The following is a 23,525-nucleotide window of genomic DNA, read 5'->3' as shown; positions in this document are numbered from 1 at the left end:
AACAGTAAAACATGAAGTTTTATTGAAATCTACATGCAATTTAAAACTATTGTCAAGCTCATTTAATCAAATCCATCTAAATTATAAAACAAAAAAATTGAGATAAAAAATTTCTTAAGCCAAATAGATATTAAAATAAGTCGAAGCCTCTTTTAATGAAACTTTAACTTCATTTATTATTTAGGGAAGCAACAATGTTCTCTATTCAAGGATCTAACCTGTCATCCAACATAATTTTTTCACTTTTGCACTCTAAATTTACAGGTGCCGGTATATTCAAGTCTGTCATTTGTGGATTTTACCGAAAGAAAAATAAATATTCCATCTGTCAAAAAACTGTTGACAGCCAAAAACTTTAGGCCGTGCCGCCATTTATACATGTATAAATATTTGCTTATATGTATATATAGAAGGAGATGATGAAGTTTAATCGAATGCCCAATTTTGGTCAGCACCGAAAGTTCCTCAAAAGCCACTCGAGCTTCGGCAGAATCAAACCGACACCAACATCAACAGAGTTGACCTCGTTTCCCTTTTTCTTTTTCTGTGGCTTAGTTTTTTTTTTCTCTCTCTCTTCTCCGCCGAACTTTTGTTTTTGTTTGCAGTTTATCAGCTTTTTCTCTCGTGGTCTGTGCAAACACACGTGCCCAAAAACCGCATGGAGCATACATATCTCCACACCTTTCTCTCTATCTCTCTCTATCTCTCTCTCTCTCTCTCTCTCTCTCACTCACTCTCTCTCTCTCTCTCTCTCTCTTTCGCTGTGTCTCCTTCTTCCTACCTCTCTTTCTACCTCTCACTTTATATCTTTTTCGAGACACGACTGCAGACAGACTTAACGGTTATTTTCGTTTGCGCCGCTCTGGTTAAAAACACATAAAATACAACCAAAACCAAACCATCCCAAACGAAAAAACAAAAACTGGTTTCGCGTTGCTTTTCCGCGAATTTGTTCTGTCTCTTTTGTGTCATTTTGATATATTTTATTTTTTACTTTATTTTGAAGTTTGCTGATTTGCCCAACACGAGAATCGGTGCCATCAATTGACACATATCGCATGCAACTGCCAGACTAGCTGAGCAGCTAGACGCTCAACTAGACGCAGCAACAGGTGCTTGTTAACATTTAACTGGCAGTTTAAGTGGCTTACCGGACGAGAGTTTCTGTCTTTTAGTTCTTTATTCTTTCAATGTTCTATAACTAAGTATAAACTTGCCTTCAAAGGACAACAATATTTCAGAGTGAAGATAATTTGAAGATGTATTATTAACTAGCTATTCATATTTTATAGCACATCAATCTCGAGTCAAGGGCAACAACTCCTTCGAGGAAGATTTGAATATTTAACAATAGCTTTGACAGCAGCTTTTAGCATTTTAGGGTCTTTCCTCATGATTTTGATTGTCGCCTACTCATAGAGTATGGATGTATGTGTGTATGCGCATATATTTGATAGCCCATCTGTGCCATTCCACGAAGCTCATGTTTATGATATTGGGAAGCCTGTGGATTGCCATAAAATCATTTACATGTAAGTCCTTTCTCCTTTTTGATTGCTTTCTCATTAACCAATTTTTTTTTTTTTTTTTTTTTTTTTAAGGCCTCAAACCAATTAACAATGAAAACAAGCCGAAAAACAAATATCGTGACGAATTGTAGATACTCTCGAAAAAGTCTTATAGCTATAGAGTCCTCTAGATTATTCTTATACTCCTAATTGAGTTTCTATGAAACATTTATAAATTCAACTTTATTTCGTTAATTATATTTATAAATGTTATGGTAATAATAATAAATTGCCCATCATATTTTTATTGGGATCGAATCAGCATTTGTATCAACTAAATTTCCAATTGCCTGAATAAGTTTTTTAGGCTGCTGCTGGAAAAGTCGAAAGGAAACTTTTTAATGGCCATCTGATGTACAAACAGCACAAACAGAAAATGGGAAAAGTCGTTTTGAGGAGCAGATTTATGGCGCATTTTTCGGCTTTCCATTAAGTGGAGAAGCTCTTAATTGCTTGCAATGTTGTGACAGGGCACGCGTTTGGATTAGGCCAGAGATAGGGGGCGAAAAATGGCTAAAACACAGAGAGCTGTCAATACTTGCCTCATATTCTTAGCACTCGCACAAATTATGCGGGAGCAATGGAATACCAAGTGGAATCGTAGCGGTTTCTGGTGGAGCTACACATTATGTCAAAGGCACAACCTTGACGCAACAACAACAGCGCAACTGACAATAAATAAGAAGATATATATGCTTGCATAAAAGAAGAAGAAACAGCAACAACAGAAAAATAATACCAGTAATAGGAAAAAAAGAGACAGACATTAGACAGAAACCAGCCGAAAAGGCGAACGCTCAAAATGCGCTTGAATCATTTCCTTTTCCGGTTTTGTCGCGTTTCTCGTTTCAGCTCATTTTTGTTATAGACTCGTATAATTTTTTATTTATTTATTACTTTTTTTTTGTTTTATTTTGTTGTACTACGTGTATTCATTATCGATTTGCATTTATTATCGAGATGATTTGCATACAACGCCGGACTTGCCTCAATTTAGGCTGACCTTTTGGAAAGTTATCAACGAGATATATAGAATTTGTGTTTGACGACTTTATTAGAACTGGCATATGGAAGTTGGAAATAGTTGAAAATATCTATGGATATCATTTATCAGTGGGACTCTATATACAGAATCGAATATGGTAAGTGGGAATAAAAATAGAGACTGATATGCTCATGAACACAACTGTAAGTGATTTATTCTGGCTGCCAACTCGATTTACCATGCATATATACATATCCTATATTTTATTTGCGACCTGTTATAAGGGCCAAGCAGAGACAGAGATGGTGTAATGGTGATGTCGATGTTAAAATTTTCCATTTGAATACTACTGGCTTTATTTGCAGGTTTTTTAACTTTTCAGATTTCTAGCCTGCTTTCGAGTGAGTATATAGTCCACCAATAACTGACTTAGTCTCTGTTGAACTTAGCTCAGTTCAGGTGTCACGACAACTTAGTGTCGTCTGTTGCAAATCGACCTTGAATTCTAGGTCTCTTTTAATTTTTTGTTTTTTGTTTGGTTTTCATTTAGTATGACAGCTATGCCTAATATGTATTTAGTGAGTTGCTAAACAAGAAATATTATAATTAACTCATTGAGATACAGTATTGATCAACTTCGAGTTGTGAGTCATTAAAAGATCAGGTTTGTCCAGCTGAGGTCGTTAGCTTTTTGAGGGGGGCAACTAAAGGGTATTTCGTTACTCAAGGAAAAGCCAAAAGAAGATATTGTGAATGCATAATTATTGTGAATCGAAAAGGCTTTCAGGGAAAGCTTAAGCTGCAATTCGAATTCTTTGCTACAATAGAGATGAACTCATTAACTAATTAGATCCCATAAATCAGCTGGCATAACTTATTATCTCGTAGCCTGAGCATATACATATTTATAGCACACTTGCACGTATTTTCATTTGCAATGATGGAAAACTGTGGAAAGTCTGTGGTAATTGTCTGCGAAAGTGTTGACAGCCATGTTTTATTTTTATTTTTATTTTTTCTTTGCCTCTTCTCTGAAATTTTGCTTATTTTTCATATGGATTGAGCAATGTGAAAGCGTTGCAATGAAACTCGTTTCAAGCGCCGTTTTTATGGCAAGACTTTGCTAATTAATGCCACACACACACACACGTACACTCAGATAGGCAGAAACACAGATGCAACAGAAGTTGCTCTGGTTTTTCCAGAGTTCACAAACGCTGCGAGCTCTACACAATGCATATGTCCAGACAGAGAGAACCCAACGAGTGAGAGGGAGAGAGAGCGAGAGAGAGAGAGAGAGAGGTAGTCACTGGAAATATCCGAAGCGAGCAACGGACAAGATAAGACGCACAATGCACATAATGAAGGGAACCTGTTTGATGCGCCTCGCAATTGTTGAAATTTATTCCTCTGTGTGCCTTCCTTAAGGGTGGTTCGCAGATGAAATCTGGCTGAACATGTGCATGACTCATGACCCAGTCATGGCCAGAGTCACTCACTCACTCACTCAGTCAGTCAGTCAGTCAGTCAGAATCGATGCTGCGGCAACTAGAAATTGATTTATTGATTGAACTCCGGGCATGAACCTGCACCAGGTGTCGCATTGTTTGCGCCCACACAATGCAGGTGAATAGCCAAGCGGCGCCGGCTCGAAATCATCTTTTTTTCTGTTTCGTAAAGCGGTTCAAGGTTTGCTAGGAATGAGTGCAATATGGCACATGCATACTAAATAGACTTCCTTCATACACTTGTTTGTGGTACAATATTATATAATTTCAAATAAGAATAGGTCCCCTGTATTCGCTAAGCTACGACATAATAGAGCTTACGTATAAATCTAGGGCAAAGCAACTATTTGGCTACATTGCAATCGATGCATCATAGTAAACCACAAGCTATTTCATAAAAAATGTATAGTAACACCCGATGATAAAAATTATATTTGGATTTGTACAAAATATATAAGGATTTATAGCAACTTTATAGTAATTGTATAGTAACAATAGGGATATCTGATAGCAGTAGTATTTCTAATTTGGATTGTTACAATACACATCAAACTTTATTGTACTTTTATAGAAAGTTTATGGTAAATTTATAGTAACAGTGAGGAGTCCAAGCATCCATGATATTCGAGAGTGCTGCAATAGAATTTTAGGTAAATTCGATTTGCAATCAATTTTTATAGCGATCTTATAGAGCTCAACTTTGTCATCAATTGTAGTTTTATTTATAATTAACTTATAGTAACAGGGATATTCGGGAGTCATCGAGTTTTATTGCTATAATTTGTATAGCGACATTTTTATAGCTCAAATTTATCAGAAATTATATTTTGACGGCGCTTTAAATGTATTATCTGCTAACACTTGCTATACATTTTATAGCAAGTATGAAATAATCAAAACTTTCAATGAATCTTGCTATAAATTGTATAGCAAGTATGAAATAACGAACATTTGTCGCTTGAAAGGTATTATATGTTAAATCCGTCGACGAATCTTGCTATACAGTTTATAGCAAGTCTGAAATAAACAACATTTAACTGCCCGGCCAGCAGGCACTTGCCGTAGCACTTATAGCAAGTCGTTTTTAGGCATCGAAATGCGCAAAAACATAAACCCAGTAACTGCCCAAGGGATCGGTCCGTTGAGCAAGCCCACACATTAGGCACACATACACACACATAATACTCGGCAAATACTTATGATAATCGTAGACAAACAACTCATAGATGAGTTGATATAGGCACAGAAGTCTGTGTGTGTGTGTGTGTGTGTGTGTGTGTGTGTGTGTGCAGCACAATCGGAAGGCGGGCCCATTAAAACCAGAAGCTTGACAATGCATGCGAAGAGCTCAGAGCTCAGAGCTCAGAGCGAAGCACGAAACATGAAACACTTTGGAATGTGCGCCTAGAGCGAATCACACATTTAAATTGATATACATATAGATACATGAGCGTACGTTCATATGTGTAGTATGTATATATCCATATACATATATATACAAATATGTATGTATATATTTGCATAAAATGGCATTAAAATTTGCCATTTAGCCAACTTTAATGTACCATAAAACAAACAGCAACGAAGCAAAGTAACTTTTTTTTATAGCTGCAAAGGCAGAAGAAAATAGAAAATAGAAAATAGAAAAGAGAGACAGGTTACCAGCAGACCCTGAAAGTGGATCTTTTCTCAGAAGTGGAGGCGAGGGCAGAGGGGAGCGCCTCTTCTAGCTGCGACAGGCAAATTAATTGCGCCCAGTCCCAACTAATGCGAGTTGGTTAATGTGGCTTTTTGGCTCGTTAGGCGCCTGGAATTAGGCAATACTAAGCCAGGAGGACACATTCTTCTCAATTTCTCTGCTGCAAATGGAAAAAAACGACACTTTACCTAAATAAAAAGCTGCACCTGGCGAAAAGCCAATCAACGTCAATAAGGAAATGAAAATGAAAATAAATAATAAATATTTAGTTAGTGTCTTATGCGGTCTTTACTTCAGAGCTGCAATTAAGCAACGTTTACTTGGGCATAATCGAAATATCTGATAGTTCGATCGTATTAACTAAATGAGCTGAACGATCAGATTAAAACAGATCTGAAATACTGGGAATTATTTAAAAAACCTGTCCTTATATATTCCACATGTTATATGGTTATATGGTTATATAATTTTCTTCAAGTGTATTTGACATCGAAATAGAGGCCACTACGAGGAGACGCAAAACATTGTTGGCAAAACAACAACAACAACAACAACAAATAGCGACACGCGCAAAGCCGCCCAAAACAATTAGTGCGGAATCGCGTTCATCATCATCATTATCAGCATCATCATGGTCATTGCCATCGTCATCACGGACCACATTATCAGCATTTACTTCATTTGGCTATGGTGTCCTGCAGAGCTTGTGGTATTATTGATAGGTCGCCTAATGCCTTTCATTTCTGTTGCTATTGTTGTTGTTGTTGTTGTTGTTTGTGACGTTTGATACGCGTGCTCTCCAGGTTGAATCATATTACATTGTCATTGCGTACAGAACATGTTAAATATAAACATATATATGTACATGTATATAGGTATATATGGATATTAATTACTATATATATATATACATATATACTTCTAGGAATCAGAGTCAAGCGCTAACACCAATCTGCAAAAGGTGATTGCAAATTTGTTGCTTATATAATGAGTGTACAAACTTTTGCTGGCTGTGACAAGCATATCAATTTGCATACAGCAGACAGATAGAGCGAAGGGCTCTTAGATGGTAGTAGTTGATTATATTTAGATTGAGGCTATAAAAAACTGAAGAATCCTTAAGAAACCTTGAGAATTCTGGGAGTTATAAAACTCAAGCTAAATCGCAAATCTCAACTCTGTTCTGGGGTTTCCTCCCGCTAGTTACTGTTTAAGTCTTGAGTTAATAATATTATGTCGATTTCTAAGAATTGTTAGCCGTATAACTAACAAATTTAAAATCTGATCAGTCAGCAGTTATCCAAGAGTATTTTGCTAAAAATTCTCTATTGGATTCAGCTATAAATAAAACAAATTCGAATTGGCTCAAGATCAAATCAAGACCATATCCATTGACCATTGCGCAGAATAAAATTATATTTGTCCTTAACCCGGCGAGTTCCTGGATTACTCCTTTAAAAAATGGAATCGTAGCTTACATATTTCAAATCGGCTCACGTTACAAATCAAACGAATTTGCCTAATTCCAATCCACTTGCTAGATAATCACTTTGGGCCTCACAGAAAAGTTAGCCAAGGCAACACACACGCACACACACACACACACACACACAAACACAAACACAAACACACACAGAAAATCAGAATGAAAAGAAGAAGAAGCAGAGTGAGCTCGCCACTTGAAAAGTCAATAAGCAGCGCAATTTATTTGTATAATTCAGTTGTTCGATGCCAATTACATGTGCAAAGTGCTCAAAAATCCACTTCTCTCTACATACATACATATATCCAAATGTATCTCAAGTGTGTGTGTGTGTGTGTGCGTGTGCGTGTACTTTTGTATGTATATAAATTTACATTTCAGCAAATGCGCTTTAATTGGCCGTCTGTCAGTTGTCATGACAATAATTAATGTATTACCAATTTATGGCCAGAAACATGTGTATCTTCTGCGTGCCTACAGCAAAAGTATCTGCAGATACAAATGTATCTACGCTGTGCTGTACTGCGTGTGTATCTTGGCATAGAAATGGCTTCACGCTGCTTTTTATTTTTCACTTGGCCAAGTTTTTGCCCAAATTTTCATTCTTCTTCCCTTTTTTTCTGGGCCGGACGCAATGGAAATGCGTAGCTTGTTTTCTCAAGCGCATCGCGTGTATCTCAAACTCAATCTCAATCTGTGTCTGATTGAATGGTTGACAGGTCAAATGTAAATAATCAAATTCGCATAAAAAGTAAATAAACAAGTGTCGAACAGATGACAGCCTAATTCACGTCAGATACATCCATCCACTCTCATGTATGGGAGGGACAGCCAAAGGGAGGGGAGACGGATGAATACTTAGCTATTCTAGGCAAACATCTATGTATCGACATACATACAGCTCTGTGAGCTCCCAATAACTTATTAAACTGAATATAAAGTTATACTGTATATAAAGTCTGTTCCTGTAGAATGTTATATAGTTCGGAGTATTACTGAACAGTCTATATCTATACAGAGATCGATATACACATATAACTCTGTTTTCCATTGCAGTTTCCATTCTACTTGGTAACCAATTGAACAAATTTTTTAATTTAATATAAGCTCAAACTCAGTTTTTTTAAATCTGTATTTTTCACCAGTTTTTCGTTCCAACTCTTTCAATTTCCTTGGCAACGAGTTCGCACGCACAAACAGTTGGAATTTAGTTGCTCTTTGATTTCTTCCAACTTACCGTTAGCATCTATGAAATGCGTGTAATCGGCTACTAATCCATACAAATCGTTATCCATTTACAAAGTTATAGATTAAACACAGAGAGTAGGCAACTTCTTTATAATTTTTTTTTTTTTTGCAATTGCTGTTGCTGTTTTTCTTTCGCACTCTTTGCACTATAATTCGTATATATTTTATGCACTGTAAACTTTATGCTCGTATTTAATTTCACTTATTTCATTTCGTAGTTTTGTTTGTTTTGGGGCACTTTTGGCAACTGCTTCAACTGCGACGCTCAGTCGGGCAGTTAGTCAACCAATCAATCAATCGATCAGGTCAATCCGTTAGTCGTGCCGGCGTAGTGGGTGCGCGCTGTAGACGCCAGGACATGCCGGACAATGCAGACAGACAAACTGCAGACGCTAGTCTGCCGTCGCAGTCGCCGTCGTTGTCGCGGTTTAACACGCCGCTGATGCTCTTTCTCTCTATGTGTTGATTACGTAGCGCAGTCGACGTCGCTGTATGATAAACGTTACGGCCGCTGCCGCTGCGGCTGTTGTTGATGTTTGATAGTTCCTGTTGTAGGTGTGTGTGCGTCTACGTGTGTGTGTGTGTCACTCTCTCTCTCTCTCTCTCTCTGTGTGTGCTGTGGTGGTGTGTTTGCTTTCACTGTAAAATGTTTAGTTTCATGTGCGTTTTTATTTACACATTTTGTCTCATTGTTGTTGTTGTTGTTTTTCTATATTTTGCTTTTTCTATTCTATTTATTTATTTTTATTTTCTTTTTATTTTGGCTTGTTGCTATTTTAAAGCATGTCGCATGCAGCGGCTGTTAGAGGCAGATTTTCAATTCATATACATATATATAAATATATATGTATAAATATATAAAACTGTTGCACTTCAGACTGTTTTGTTTTTTGTTTTTTTTTTTTTTTTTTTCAGCTACGATGCATTTGCACTTTGTTTTATCTAAATATATTTTATTTCAATTGCACTTGTGTTTAACAATTTATATTTATTTTATTTTGTGTTGTTTAGCATAATTTTGTTTTAGTACTTTGTTTCAACGCGTGTTATATTTAAGAGTTTCGGTTCAACCGTTATGTTTCATTAATAATATTTTTTATTTAAACAATTATTTTATTTATTTTTTATTTGGTATTCAAAAGCAAACCGCAAAAAACACAACGAACGAACGAGCGAACGGGAGAACGAACCGTTAACGACAAAGTCCAAACAAATACTAAATGTAAAGTCCAAACAAATACTAAATGTTATTGCTCTGTTAAATTGGAAATGACGAAGTGCGGCAAACTCACCACGAAACCCACCACCGACACTGCAAGAGAGAGAGGGAGAGCGAGAGTGAGAGCGTACGCCGCGACGTCGACAGCAGCCCACACCAGAGCGAACGTGCGCTCACTAGAAGTCGAAAACGGAATCAGCGCTAAAGTTAAATGTGAAGCGCAGCGCACACACGCATAAATATCTTACGCTCTTGCACACACACAAACACACGCAGTAGCGAGTGGCTTGAATGAAAATGCCGATGCAATCGCACGCTGCTCTTTGCGTTGCCTCTCCGGCACGTACACACACACACCCATAAATAGACGCTCACACAGCACACACATACTACACACATAAGCCGCGCTCTTTCCTCCGCCGTTGTGTGTACACCCACACTCAAAACCATAAGGCGTGTCTGCGTTTGTGTGCGTGCGAGTGCCATCATCGCTTTCCTTTATATTTGCCTCCTTTTAGTTTCTCTTTTCTTTTTATTTTCGTTGATTTTTCCTGTGTGTGAGTGTGTGTGTTGTGTCTGCTCGCACTGCTGCTGCTGCTGCTGGTGGCGTCGTCGTCGGGTGCACAAGTGCAAATTCACACGTACATTCGAAATGTGTTCGCACAGTGGCACCAAAACGATTATTACCAACATTTCCAGACGCTGACAGCCGCCAGAGACAAGGGCAAATCCGAAGTTGGGAAGTTGTTCGTTGCAGCGGAGACGTTGGAATTTTCTAGTACAATTGCACTCACATTATATTGTATGTAAATTTGTATGCATATGTTTATGTATGTGTATGTGTATGTGTGTGTGGATAACTATTTACATACTGTGGATGGAAATGAATGGAAATGGAAATTTGTAAACAAGCGAGTGAGAGCTAGGAAAATGTAGTGTTAATTTGCTTTTTCTTTCGTTACAGAGAAACTGCAAATCTGTGTAACATAATATTAAACTAAAATATTATCAGAAGAGGGAAATTTTATAATATTTTCTTTTCATTTCTTATAATTCAGAAAGTTATCTAACTGAATATTCTAAATAAATTTAATTTAAGAATCAAATAGTTTGTTGTATTCGCCGCCTCTCCCTCTCTCTCTCTCTCTCTCTCACACCCACTCTCGTTTTCTTTGTTATTTTACAGTATCTTTGACGTAAGGCGCTACCTTAATACGTACATACGTATCTTATCTCATTGGTTTTATCTAAAGACAGAGACATAAAAGTCCCAAAATCATTCAGAAATCCAATTTGTTTGAATTACAAAATACCAAGGTCTACACACATATGTACATATTTACCACCCGATATACGTCTAGATAACAATATTTAACAAGTGCATTTAAAAGTGCATGCCAGAGCTAAACAAATCAATTTGTAATAAACTAATACAGCAAGGCATACTATATATACTTGATATCGGTCAAATGCAAATCTACGAAATCAAGTACAAGCTTTGCCTTGTAGTAAATAGCAGAACAAATTCAGATTCAAATACAAATATGAGAAAATAAACATGAAAACGAATTTGAGTGCGAGTATACATACATACATATGTACATATCTAGAAGTATGTACGTGTGTAGAGCGACGACGTGCTGAGACGTAATTGATGAAAGGCAAAGATCTACAGCGCAAACACTGAACAACAAAAATAATAACAACAACAATGGGAAAAACTCAACTAAAGCAGTCTAAGGACGCAACTGCGACAGCGACAGCGACAGCGACGGCGACGTCGACGTCGACATATGAAATTGCACATTTCAAATACAATGTGGTTAAAAAGTAAGCGCAGAGGCAAACAAACAGAGATACAGAGATACCGATAGAAGGGGTCGGATCGGGGGGAGGTAGAGAGCAAAGGGGAGCAGCAGATAATTGTAGACAGTCAGACACAGTCTGTCTGCATACGTATACATATGTATGTAAATATGTGTGTGTTGAGTTAACGCTCGGCAAGTTCAAGTGTAGAATGCAATAGAGCGCTGCAAGCAGCAGCAACAACGACGCCAAGAGAGCGAGAGAGACGAACAGAGAGAGGGAGAGCGACAGCGCAAAGAGCGAAAGCGTCTACGCATACGCATAGAAAAAAGCCGGCAAACGGCAAGGGCAACAGAGGCAGAGAGCGCGCGACTGCTAGCGAGTGAGGGAGCTGCAGCTTGGGGAAATGCTCTGCCGTCTGTGGTGAATTTGCCGTTTGGCAGCATTTCATTTTGGGGGTTGGCTAGACACATTGAACCACAAAAGTTCAAGATGAAAACACAAAATATCAACAATGACAGCTGAGTATGAAATGCGGTGTGGAGAGGGGGACACATCGCATTCTCTCTCACTCGCTAGCCGCTGCCTCTCTCTTTCTGGGGTTCTTTCTCTCTCTCTCTCTCTCTCTCTGGTTTGCATATGTGTGTGTGACTCGACTGCTTTGGCCGACTGCCAAACGTTCAGTAGTACACTGGAGCAATTTGGGTGTGAATGCAACTGCGGGTGCCTATGTGTGTGTCTATGTGTTAGTATGAGTATGAGTGGGTGACTGTATGTGCTTGCTAGGGCGTGTTGGGCGTCACGGCTATCATTTGTTGGGGTAGTTCGCTGACGGCAAATAGCAAAAAACAAAGTAGCAGACACATTCGCAGTCTCAGTCGCAGTCGCTGCCAACACACACACACGTATGCGTGTCCAGCCTGCTAAAAAAAAAGCAGAAAACTTGTCTACGCAGCCGTGTCATACAAGCTGCTAAAATTATGCGAAGACACACAAATCTACTGAACGAGCAACCGACAATGCAGTTAGCTTCGCTGCTGCTGCGCTGCTGGCGTCGCGATGTCAGTGTGTTTGTTGTGTTATCCATGGGCGCTCGCTCAAAGGCGCTCTCCCTCTATATCTTTCGCTCGCTCTCTCTCTCTCCCTCTCTCTCTCCCTCTCTCTCTCTCTCTCTCTCTCTTGCTCATAACTGCATAGAGACCGTGCACATAAAAATCATAATAATTTGTTGTATTTTCCTTTGCCCGGTTCGCCTTGTTCGGCTAGGTTTCGCTTTGCTCCGATTATGAGTGCGAGCGAGAGGCACAATGGCAAAGTCAGGTTTAATATCGTTCAGTGGCGCGCGCGGCATTCGCAGTTGAGGCAGGCAGCGGCCGTCGAGCAGTAAAAGAATATGAGAGGAGGGGCACATGGGGCTGGGGAGGGCTTCAAAAGTGAGGCTGCCACCGATTGTGGGCAGAGAGACAACGTGAACAACTAGAATTGACAACGACAACACAAACAGCAACAGAGAGAAGTTGTCGAAGCGCTAACAACAGCATTTCGCATTATGAAAACTATTTAAGCCATTTCATGGAATCACTTTCATCGATCGATTATCATAGATAATTTAATAAGATTCATCAATCCAGTTACTTGTATGCATATTTAGATAAATTGATCGAATGTAAAATAATCGATTATTCTAAATCGATTATACTTATGAAAGACTCTCCAAATAAATTATCGCAAATAAAAATTATTAATTATGAAGAAACGTAATTCAGTAAGTCGTGCACATAATAGGCTTATAGGAATCACCTATTAGCAACTGTGTTTTTTACATTACACATTTATCAAATTTATATATGAAATATCGATGGCGATATGGGGATCTGAGGACTGTACCCACAACATAGGGCTGCCCAGATACTTAACTTTAGAGCTTTTCCTACATTTTTCATTAGCATATTGGAAGCTATATATCCATAAACGGCAATTGGACTTTTGTCATTGCGATAGCTGGAAATGCATTTGTAGTTCGGTTATCAGGGAAATATTTTAGAGCAAGGGGCGGGAGGGGCGGGTTTTAGGTTGGTGGGGTCAACTGCAATTGACCGCCAGTTAGGAAATTTTGTTTGTCGCTTCGATTCACTTTGTTTCGTTTCGATTTGTTTCGGTTATTTCAATTTCCAATTTTTATGTGCGTGCATTTTTCACTTAAATAAGTTTTATGTTGACTTCTGCCTTCTGCCTTCACCACCTCCAAGCCCCCCTGCCAACGCTCTCTGCTTCGGCTTGGTATTTTATTTTCTTTTATTGCATATTGACATTTCAATTGCTTTTTATCAGCGCAATTTATTTCTATGTCTTTTTATATGGCTGTCTTCTGATTGCTGCAGCCAGAACAACGCGCCACAGAGAAGTGCAGAGTCGCATTAGGTTGGTCGAGTTTCAATATGGTTTCCACATGGAGCTTAACTTAAACTATCTTCTCTTACATATCTTACATATCTATCTGTATACATACTTATCTATGCATACACTTACTCGAATGCGACAGCTCAACTGCGGTAACTCACCTGCAAAGGACAAAGATAAAGAATGTGATTAGTTAAGCGTGACTCAAAGATGTTTTATTTATTTGTATTTTTTCTATATAGATAATGATTTTTATGATTTATACATCTTAATTCTCAGTTCAATTGTTACTATAAATGTAACACTTAGAGCACCCATAAGAATATTTTCTCCTTTCAGCTCCCTCCATCGCGGTAATCGAAACTACTTGCAATACTTCTTTAAGACATATAACTCCAATAATGACATTAATATACTTTACAATGTTGAGCAATCTGAATTCTATGTTCCCTAAGTTCCTTTATCTCGCTTTTATTCGTATAGAATATACTTATGGGTCTTTCTCGCTCTTTCGTTTTATCTCTCACTCATTCTTTATGTACGTTATCTCCTGTCAATATCCGACTCTCTGGTCTTTCTATTTCTCTCTATCGGTCTCCCTATCTCTTTCACGGTCTAGCTATCTCTGTCTCGTTTGTCTCTCGTTGTCTCTTTATATCTATCACACTCTCTCTCGCTCGATCGTCGTTGCTGTATATATTCACACCCTCTCTCACACTCTCTCTATCCCATTCTCTCTCAGTCGCACTCTCTTTCACTCTCACTTCTCTCTCCTTTTTCTCTTCTTTCTCTATCAGTCCTTCTTTCCTCTTCTTATCTCTCTTCTCTCCTCTCTCTTTCATACTCTGTCTCTTTCCCTCAATATTACTTTCTTTCTCACTTATCCCTCTCGCTCTCTCTCTCTGCCTCTCTCACTCGTTTTACTTGTGCCTCTCTCTCCCTCCCTCAGGTGCTATCTCTGTATCTTTCTCTGTCTGTCTAAAGCTTGATTATTCGTGCACGTTTTTCATTTCAACGCGCCGTGCTAAATGCAAAATGCAAATTCAAATTGAAAATTGCTACTCTCAACGAGACGACACTCGACGAGCTGTCCAAAAAAAAAACGCAGAAGATAACATAACAATAATAATATCCATTCAGCCACATAGTTAAGTATACTATGCTCTGGACAGGGGCGTAGGCAGAACATGTAAGAAAGGGATCTCCGAAAATACATTGATATATTGATTATATTCAAACCATAAACATTCTGTTAAGTTACTGCAAAGCTCTACAAAAAGAAACTAACAGAGAGGCACACCTATTGAGTAATTATTACCATTGATTAAAATTGATTTTATTCAGCCAAATTCAGCCACTATTAACTTTTAAACAGTATAAATCTTTATATATATTAAACGTAATCATTTATTACCATATATTTCTAATATAAATTTCTAATAAATATATCTCCAGAAGTCATGTGACATATATGAACGAATATATTTATTTTTTATGCCAACTTGCGTGACACACCTCTACTCGATGTGACAATTGCGAATAGCTATGTAGCAAATATGTAGATTGATCATTCTCGAATATAATAATACAACTGATAACACTGTAAATATGTTGTAAATATATAAAAAAAATAACTGAAGCGAATTAAAGTATAATTAAAAATAATTCATACATTTTAATTTATATTATTATAAGCATTCTTGATAAAGAGTTTTTAAATTTTAAGAATAAAAAATATAATAATATTCTTTGTCATATTTTCAGCGAAATATATCATATAGTTATAGTTTAAAAGTGCAAAAAAACTTAAGCGATTAAAACCGTGTTGTTTGTTTAGGGCTACAAATCCTTCCACTATTTCTATATATTTTTTTAATTATTTATTTATGCTATTTTTAGCTTTAAATATGAGTATTTGGGAATTTTAAGAAAATTAAATAAATACATTATAATACCAACTTAGTCCAGTTTATTAGAATAACCGTAATTTCTTAGTCAAATTCTGAAAAAGTTCAATATTCAGATGAATTATTTTCGATTTTCCTTTAGGACACGAACCCCCTAGACAAGAATAATAGAGCCCTGCTCGGTTAGAGTTTGATTTGGATGGAAACTGATAGCAAACGAGGCCACAAACATGGTGGGCGTGGCACCTCCACACTGCTATCGATAGTAGAGAATAGCTATATCACCTGCACCACCTGTGCCACTTGTTGCAGCTCTCATTTTAAATGCATTCGCTGCAGACAGACAGACAGACAGAGAGACTCGTGTGTTTGCACATCCTTTGACAGTTGAGCCCTGTTGGGACTGGCATTGGATTACAGGATCTGCTGTTGGGACACGCCGCAACACGCGCTGTACCCTTTCCCCCTTCCCCCTTCCCCCTTCCCCCGTCCCCCGTCCACGTACCCCTCGTCCACTACCCTCTCCCTCGCACGACCTTTGGCCTGGCTCAAGGCCCTTTTTGCTTTGCTGGTCAAAATGGCGACGCAGTTTCTCTTCGGAGGAGTAGATACTGTGCGGCAAGGGCAGCTGAAACAGCACCGCACTTGCCTGCACATGCCACACGCAATCTGTGTCGCATTAACCACGTGCCACGCCCATCGCCCAACAACAGCACCGCCCACTTGCCATTCGCCAGTCCCCTCTCGATGGCTGTGCTGCATGTAAATTATTTTTAAATACCACAAATATTTAAGCAGCTGCAAAAGTTAAAGTTCCAACTCGAGCGAATTTTATTTGTGCGTTCCTTAACAAGTAAATGAGCGCCTCAAAATAAATTAACTTTATATAAATAAATGAGCTTTCATAAATTTAAATTTTTAAATAGACTGTGACTTTTAGCTGCCCAATCCAACTTGAGAAAAATGCAGTTTTGGATCAAGTTTTTTGCTAGAAGCTAGATATCCCCATCATATGCAATTCGAGAATATACCAAATTTTATAAACGTCTTTCCGTTCCCGATATAATTAACATGATCTAAAATTTGGGTAATAGAGTGACTGTATATTTTATTGATTGATGGGAAATCAGGATACAATGGTTTATAATGTATATTATTATTAAAGTACCAATCTCAGGGTCCATAAGAGCTAGGGACCTATACCCAGTTTGTTAAAAAATAAATCGACAGCTATTCCCGCTTCAATATTATCGATTAAAAACTGTTACCTTCACTTTAAAGTCTGAAAATGTTATATTTATTTCAAGGTATATTTTATGAAACTACTACATTCTGGATGTCGGCCCTTCTTAAATCGATCATTTTCCTTGAGTGGAATTACAAACAGTATGTGGCGGTATTGGTAGAGTTTTTGTCCACAAGTTCTGCGATGTTAGGGCCTTGAAGCATCCTCAAAAATTCGTATACATTTATGAAAGATCAAGCTATGGGGCTCATCTAAAGATGCAAGTCGGGCGGTCTCGAGGGTAACTTGTTGTTGAGCATCCTAGGCTTGCTTAGAGCTTCTTCACTTTCTCTTCCTTTCTAAATGTATACAAAAAATCTCCGAAAGTCATATATAAACCAGATTATTGTACATATATGCATTCAAATGAATATCTGTATAGGTTTGTCGACAATTGACAACCGTCTCTCAGGCAGAACCTGTATGAATGTACGTGTGTGTGCGTGAGTATTCACAAAAATATAAATGTGCTCAGATTCATACTCATTTTGTTGCGCCCGCCAGTTCAATGAACGACTTGTCGACTGCGGTTATTACTCATTTTGGCGTTTTTGTGGGGCGCAAACTTTGTGCCTAATTAAATCAACAAAGCGCTGGAAAAACCACACACACAAACACCACAATGCAGATACACACCCTCACACACGTCCCGTTAATGAATCTAAAACAAAACCTTTTCATAATCAAATGCAATTATAAAGTCAAAGCCCAAAACAAATTAATGAAATTTAACTATATAATAACAGCAATACCGAATTCCAGAAATGTCCTCAAAGAACCCTTAATGGACTGCAAGGCTAATGGGGTGGCGCTAGTAGCGCTAGTGGTGCTGGTGGTAGTGTCGATTTATCTGCTAATGTATATCAAAACCTTTTTCAAAATGAAAGTTTAAACAAGTGCGAAATTTGTTTTCATATTTCGTTTTGCCTCTTCTTTAGTCCGATTATAATTAACTTGGGACATGTTGGTGACGCTTTGGCGGAATATGCTTATAATACTCTATAAATTGAATATTAGGGTTATGTTTTATTTATGTCTATTCCCAAATCATTAATCAATCAATAGGAAAGAAATATACGATCTCAGAAGACACAAAATCTTCAGAGCGAAAATTTGGCATGCATACTCGCGCATACCATACGCAGTACGAGTTTGTCTTATTTTTTCGATAAATCATACGATAACTTTTTATCGAGAATAATCGAAAAATTAATTTTGTTTTTTTCAGACATGGAAACTTCAGATTTTCTGTGTATATACATATAATGAATACAATCATTTTATAATTTACAGATTTTGGATACGACGCCCCCTTCGCTCCCATTGAAAAAAAAAAAAAAAAACAAGTATTTCAAGTACAGAGGGCTATGCGTCGGAATGTACACACATTTTAACATTATGATTACGTTCATTAAGATCGTACGTCTAGAAATTAAATTATTCAACATATAAATTCTCATAATATTGCCCACACTGCAGCGCAGCCCAAACGCAGTCGCTGCTTACTGCGCAGTTAGCAGCGCGCGTTTTTATACAAATGTGTGGATGCATGTGTGCATAAAAGTGCAGAATGATTAGAATATCAGCTTGGAGGGTTCAGGGTATCTCCTAGTCTCGACTAGAGGACTTTGGTTTTTCTTTTTTCTGATTCTGTTTTCAAAATTTTACAATAAATATTCAAACTACAGACATTTTTCTAATACATATAATTTATAAATTTAAATTACAGTGTATCTGCAAATCAGCGAATTTATTTGCTAAAGCTCTGTTATGGCATTAGCTAGTCAACTCTAAACTGTAATTGCCACACATGCAAGAGCCAAGCGAAGGAAATTGATGACGTCTGTCTGTAAGGATTATATGACTTTACAAAATAGAAGTAAGTTAGCGCGACAAGCCATTAATTAGCCCAAAGAGTGGAGAGAAAATTGCCCAAGATGACATTGAGAAACGGAGGAACATGTCTTAGAATCTATGGAAATATTATTTCATTCAAAGCCAAACAACGCAATGGAACTGGTCGTGCAATCGGGCACTGCATAATATGTTCTTATGTATATTAAGTGATTAATTATATATACATATATCCATAAAATTTGAAAATATTGGAGAGAGTTGAGGCTGGAACTGGATGGTTTCCAAATGTATTGTATGCTCATTAATATATTATATTACATCCATAGAAGAGATGGAAAGTAAAGTAATATTTTAAATTTTCCTAGCTCAAAAACTTTTTAATATACAAAACTTTCTATTAGAGAAGAAACTAAGAGAAGTGTCCTGTTCTATGCGTATTCTTGAAACAGATTTCTAACATGTTTTAAAAACGAAATAAGCCACGACATAATTGTTCTCATATTCATAATCCAAAATTTATTTCAATATCTGGTTTTCAATTATTTTGTTTTTGCTCGAAAATATGCCAAGTCCCCTTTAAGAGGGCCTTGCTAGTAGATCACAAAACAAAATTCTAAAAGTTACATAACTCTAATAGCTTCAATAAACCAAAAGAAATTCCAGCAAATCGTTTTTACGACCGAACAAAGCAGAGCGAAACCCTTCTAGAAATGAGAAGCTTTGCAAATTGGATAATCTGCTTGGGTCTGTCCCTTTTAATATGGACCATCTCTTACTACTCACAGATGATGGCTTTCCAAGTGGAAGCAGAGCAAATGGGTAAGTTCAAGAGAATAACAGTAGAAAACTTGTGATCAAAGCAGCCGTGTCATGAGTTTATAATCTCTAAATGTTAAACAACAAATGACTTTCACACGTGACACAACAATGAACTATAATATGGATACGAACAATACATTAGATGAGGAACTGCAGGACGCGTTTTCGGACACTTGCAAGAGCAGCTCCATTGATATATACTTACATTTCTTTTGGATCTTCGCATGCATATACGCGCTGTCCAAGTTTACGGAGCTATCGGAGCGCTACTTGAGCGCGAAGATCGCTTCGAAGGAGCGCAGCTCGGATATGCGCGTCTTGAACGAGGAATGGGAGAAGACGCTCAAGCTATACGAACTGGATAAGAAGCAATTGGACGCTCAGCTGCAGGCGCTACGCGAAAAAAATGGAGGCTTAGAGCAATCGATGCGAGATCTACGGGATTGCAATTTGCATTTGATCAGTGAGAACTTTATGCGCACTGTGCTGCAGGATCAACAGATTCAGGGCTTGGCTCAGCGTGTTCAGGATCAACAACCCTCGAATATCTATATAACCAATCGACATATTCACTTGACCCGACAGGTCTTTCTCAACGATGGACAGGTCAGCCTCGATCGTCAGTTGCGCAACGTGGGCGGACAGGAGCAATCGCTAAACGTGTGGGTTCAATACCTCAAGATGCGCAAATGTTACATGGGGCCCATAGCTGATCCGAAGTTGGTGCTGAACAACTACACGGAGCATATGATGCCCATTGTCATGACGACCGAGCAATTGGCCAAATTGCAGGGTATGTCTCAAACTTATTCTCTACAGACCATTCAGAACGGTTCGCATTTCTTTCTTTCAGGCATGCTTTGACTTTTCTTTGTGATAGTTTTGTTTGGTTTTTGATATGGGGGAAATGGAACACATAGTATATCGATGAATACATTTTTATTCACCAAAGTTCACCCCAAAAAAAGAAAAGAACAACAGAAATATTGCTCACTGCAAATATGTTAAGATAAACAAAAGAAGACTTTCGTATTGTTAATAAAAAGAAGAAAACGGTTTGTATATATCCATTCACTTATATACATAGATTTAATAACTCTTCTTCGCAGTATAAAAAACTGTACGAAATGTTTGTACTTCTTACTTGGGACTTATGAAGTGTCTCACCTTTTCTTATGCTAAAATCAACAATCAGCGAATCGACAGGTCACATGCTTCCAGTCAGGTGTTACAGATTTATTTGCAATCAAACTATATATGTTTACAAACATTTTGAATGGTATATTAGTGCATTATGTAACAAGTATAGTAATTAAATGAATCAACGATTAATTATCGAACTCGAGAACTCAGCATTTTCTGGTTTTCTTTTTGGGAGCTTCTTCCAATTGCCGATTCAGATCTGAAACGGTGGGAAATTAAATATCATGGACTGTAAACTTGCATATGTTGAAAAATACCATATGTTTTAGTCCTTCTTAGACTGATCATCTTGATCGCTTCAATATAACTGCTGTAATTTATTTATGAAAACTTTCTAATGTTAAGACCGAAATAAACTTTTATATACTTCCCAACTTCCAATTTATGTATACATTGCACATTTAACTGAAAAGTCAAAGCTAAGGATGATTTTATTTTAGTTAATTTTTCAGTTTTATAAGGTTGCCGATCCCATCAAATTGGAATTCCTCTATAGGTTAGAATACAAATGAACTGTATAATAACAGCTGTTTAACAGCTCAAGGGAGCGTCGTTATAACCGGGGGACGTTATATCCATATAAGTTTGCTCATATTTGTTTGTTTTGGGACCAGCATTCCGTCGCAATAACCGTACGGACGCCATAAGCGGAGTCGTTGTAACCGGATTCTACTGTATATTGTTATATAATATACATTTTATATTATACTATCTATACCAATGTTACAGATATAGTTTCCAGTAATTTCCTCGTTTTAAAGAGTTTCATATGAAATCATAAAGCCCAAAGCGTCAACAGCTAAATGCAGCCGGAGGGGGTGAGAGAAGCGGCCAGGAAAGAGAACGATGACGTTTCACGCCGATGACTTATCAGAGGCAGTGTGCATGCTCTCCGTCTGTTTCTTTCGCGCTGCTCTCAGTTATTCGCTTTATTCACGCTGGGGTCAGTGGCAGTTATCGCTGCAATTTTGTAATCAGTCGACGGCTCAAGGTTAACAGAAAACCACCTCCTGCTCCCACACGTCCCTTTCTCTCTCTCTCTACCACACACACACACACACACACACACACACACACATGTATATATATATATATCTCTTTTTCTCTTTTTGCATTTGCATATAGGCATATGTGTTTGTCTTTATTTTCGTACTTTTCCCTTTGTGTTTTTTTTTTCAGTGTATTCCATTTTTGATTTGGTTTTACTTTTATTGAATTTTATTTCTTTGTGCATTTTTTGGTGACTTTTTCTGGGTCATTTGCCAGTCTGGCAGTCGGGTAATTTTTTGTGTCACATTTCGTTTTGTAGACATGTTTGTTAATTTAGATTTATTGCCATTTAAATGCACCTCCTTTGTATACATTGATTGTATATTGCGGCCTCAGTTGACGATTTCTACAAACATTTTATGGCTATTTATTTTGTGGTCTTTATTATACTCTCCTTTCAAAATAAAGTTTCAGGGTAAAATATTTCTATCAAAAGGAAACGGGTATGATTATATATGTATATCCGTTCGTCCATCCGTCTATCCGTATTTGAATAGAGCCACTGCTCTTTGACTGTTCTGTAACTGTTGTTGAATACGATCGATAAAAACCAATATCACTTGCAAACAGATCCAATCCGTGAACAGGTTTTTAGTAAAATGGCAAATATTCAATAGGTCTACTCATGTCCGTCTGTACGTCCAAACGCGCTTCAGCACCTATAATAAATGGTGGTACGGTAATTTAGAGGCACTCTTTACACTCATATGTCTCTTCAATTATCAGACACTTAAGATACTCTTACTTGACTCAAGTCTTTGCATTGGGGCGGCTCTCAGGAGTAATTCTAATATTACACACACCATTAATAGCTGAGCTCAATATGGTTTCATTGTTGGCAAGCACTGGGCCACAGCACACTCCCTGAAGCACTTTGGCACATTGCGTCGCACAATTATTCATTACACTACACACTTTCTGGGTCACAGTTAACAATGTCAACAACGTCATTCGGTTTGCCACCCGCATACGCCCACATATATCTCTATACATATACATATAAGTAAGTACATATATAGAGCCGAAAGCTTCGCACTTAGTAGTTTTAATTGTTTTGCTCGACATTGTTGACACCCGCTAGCCCCTAGCACCGCCTTTTAGCAGCCCTCTCTCCATTCACGCCAGTGCTCCAGACAGGCGCTTACATAAAGCCAGATATGACGCTGTACCTTGAATAGGTTTCAGCCATGCTCTACGTCGATATCAATCGCATACCAAATTCGAATTATTTATAGAGATAGATAGATATTCAAACCACCTGCTCCCCCAACATCAGTTTCGACCACACCCACCATAGAACTTTACAGAATTGCTACTGCGACGCACTTTGCACTATTTTTATTTGCATAGATAATTTGTTTACGCATCCGGAAATAGCCCATGAACAGACGAGAATCAAATTGAAGAGCGCAGAACAGAATCGAATAGAATAGAGCACACATCTCTTCGTAGATTGGCACACTAACCCCAAGAAAAGTGGGATACACA

At 37.8% G+C, this 23,525-nt stretch overlaps 2 protein-coding genes and 2 long non-coding RNA genes across 8 annotated transcripts in view; 1 reads left to right on the top strand and 3 right to left on the bottom strand.

Annotated features, from left to right (window-relative positions):
* Positions 1-23,525, bottom strand: part of EcR (Ecdysone receptor) — a 97,536-nt gene that overhangs the window by 49,580 nt on the left and 24,431 nt on the right. The window contains exon 1 of one of the 4 annotated variants that reach the window (XM_089261450.1): positions 8,481-10,289. The exons of 2 other annotated variants lie outside the window; for them this stretch is intronic. The gene's annotated coding sequence lies outside the window, so the exon portion shown is untranslated. Of the gene's footprint in view, positions 1-8,480; positions 10,290-23,525 lie in introns of those variants that run through there. One more of the 4 variants, XM_018106187.2, reaches the window with a different exon arrangement.
* Positions 528-8,474, bottom strand: LOC149091248 (uncharacterized). 2 transcript variants are annotated; one of them, XR_016196988.1, is made up of 2 exons: positions 782-8,474; positions 528-717 (listed from the first exon to the last, which is right to left on the bottom strand). It is a non-coding gene; the product is annotated as an uncharacterized LOC149091248 (long non-coding RNA). The 2 variants fall into 2 exon arrangements; XR_016196989.1 differs by having other exon boundaries at positions 528-713.
* Positions 19,410-21,132, top strand: LOC108654689 (uncharacterized). The gene is made up of 4 exons (XM_018106190.3): positions 19,410-19,784; positions 19,927-20,577; positions 20,638-20,839; positions 20,894-21,132. The coding sequence occupies exons 1-3, from the start codon at positions 19,676-19,678 to the stop codon at positions 20,646-20,648; spliced, it is 771 nt and encodes a 256-aa protein (XP_017961679.1). The 5' UTR covers positions 19,410-19,675; the 3' UTR covers positions 20,649-20,839; positions 20,894-21,132.
* On the bottom strand, positions 21,000-21,454 carry LOC149091247 (uncharacterized). Its single transcript, XR_016196985.1, has 2 exons — positions 21,245-21,454; positions 21,000-21,186 (listed from the first exon to the last, which is right to left on the bottom strand). It is a non-coding gene; the product is annotated as an uncharacterized LOC149091247 (long non-coding RNA).

Source organism: Drosophila navojoa, chromosome 5 (assembly GCF_054131105.1).
Source record: "Drosophila navojoa isolate 15081-1374.11 chromosome 5, UAZ_NAV_1.0, whole genome shotgun sequence".
Taxonomy (NCBI): domain Eukaryota; kingdom Metazoa; phylum Arthropoda; class Insecta; order Diptera; family Drosophilidae; genus Drosophila; species Drosophila navojoa.
Note: the sequence above shows the minus strand (reverse complement) of the source record. Positions and strands in the feature narration are given on the sequence as shown.

Bases quoted from the DNA above. Each gene is read 5' to 3' on its own strand.
- LOC108654689 (XM_018106190.3), top strand. From the start codon at position 19,676: ATGAGAAGCTTTGCAAATTGGATAATCTGCTTGGGTCTGTCCCTTTTA. The intron at 19,785-19,926 runs GTAAGTTCAAGA...ACAATACATTAG, and splicing joins AGTGGAAGCAGAGCAAATGG to ATGAGGAACTGCAGGACGCG.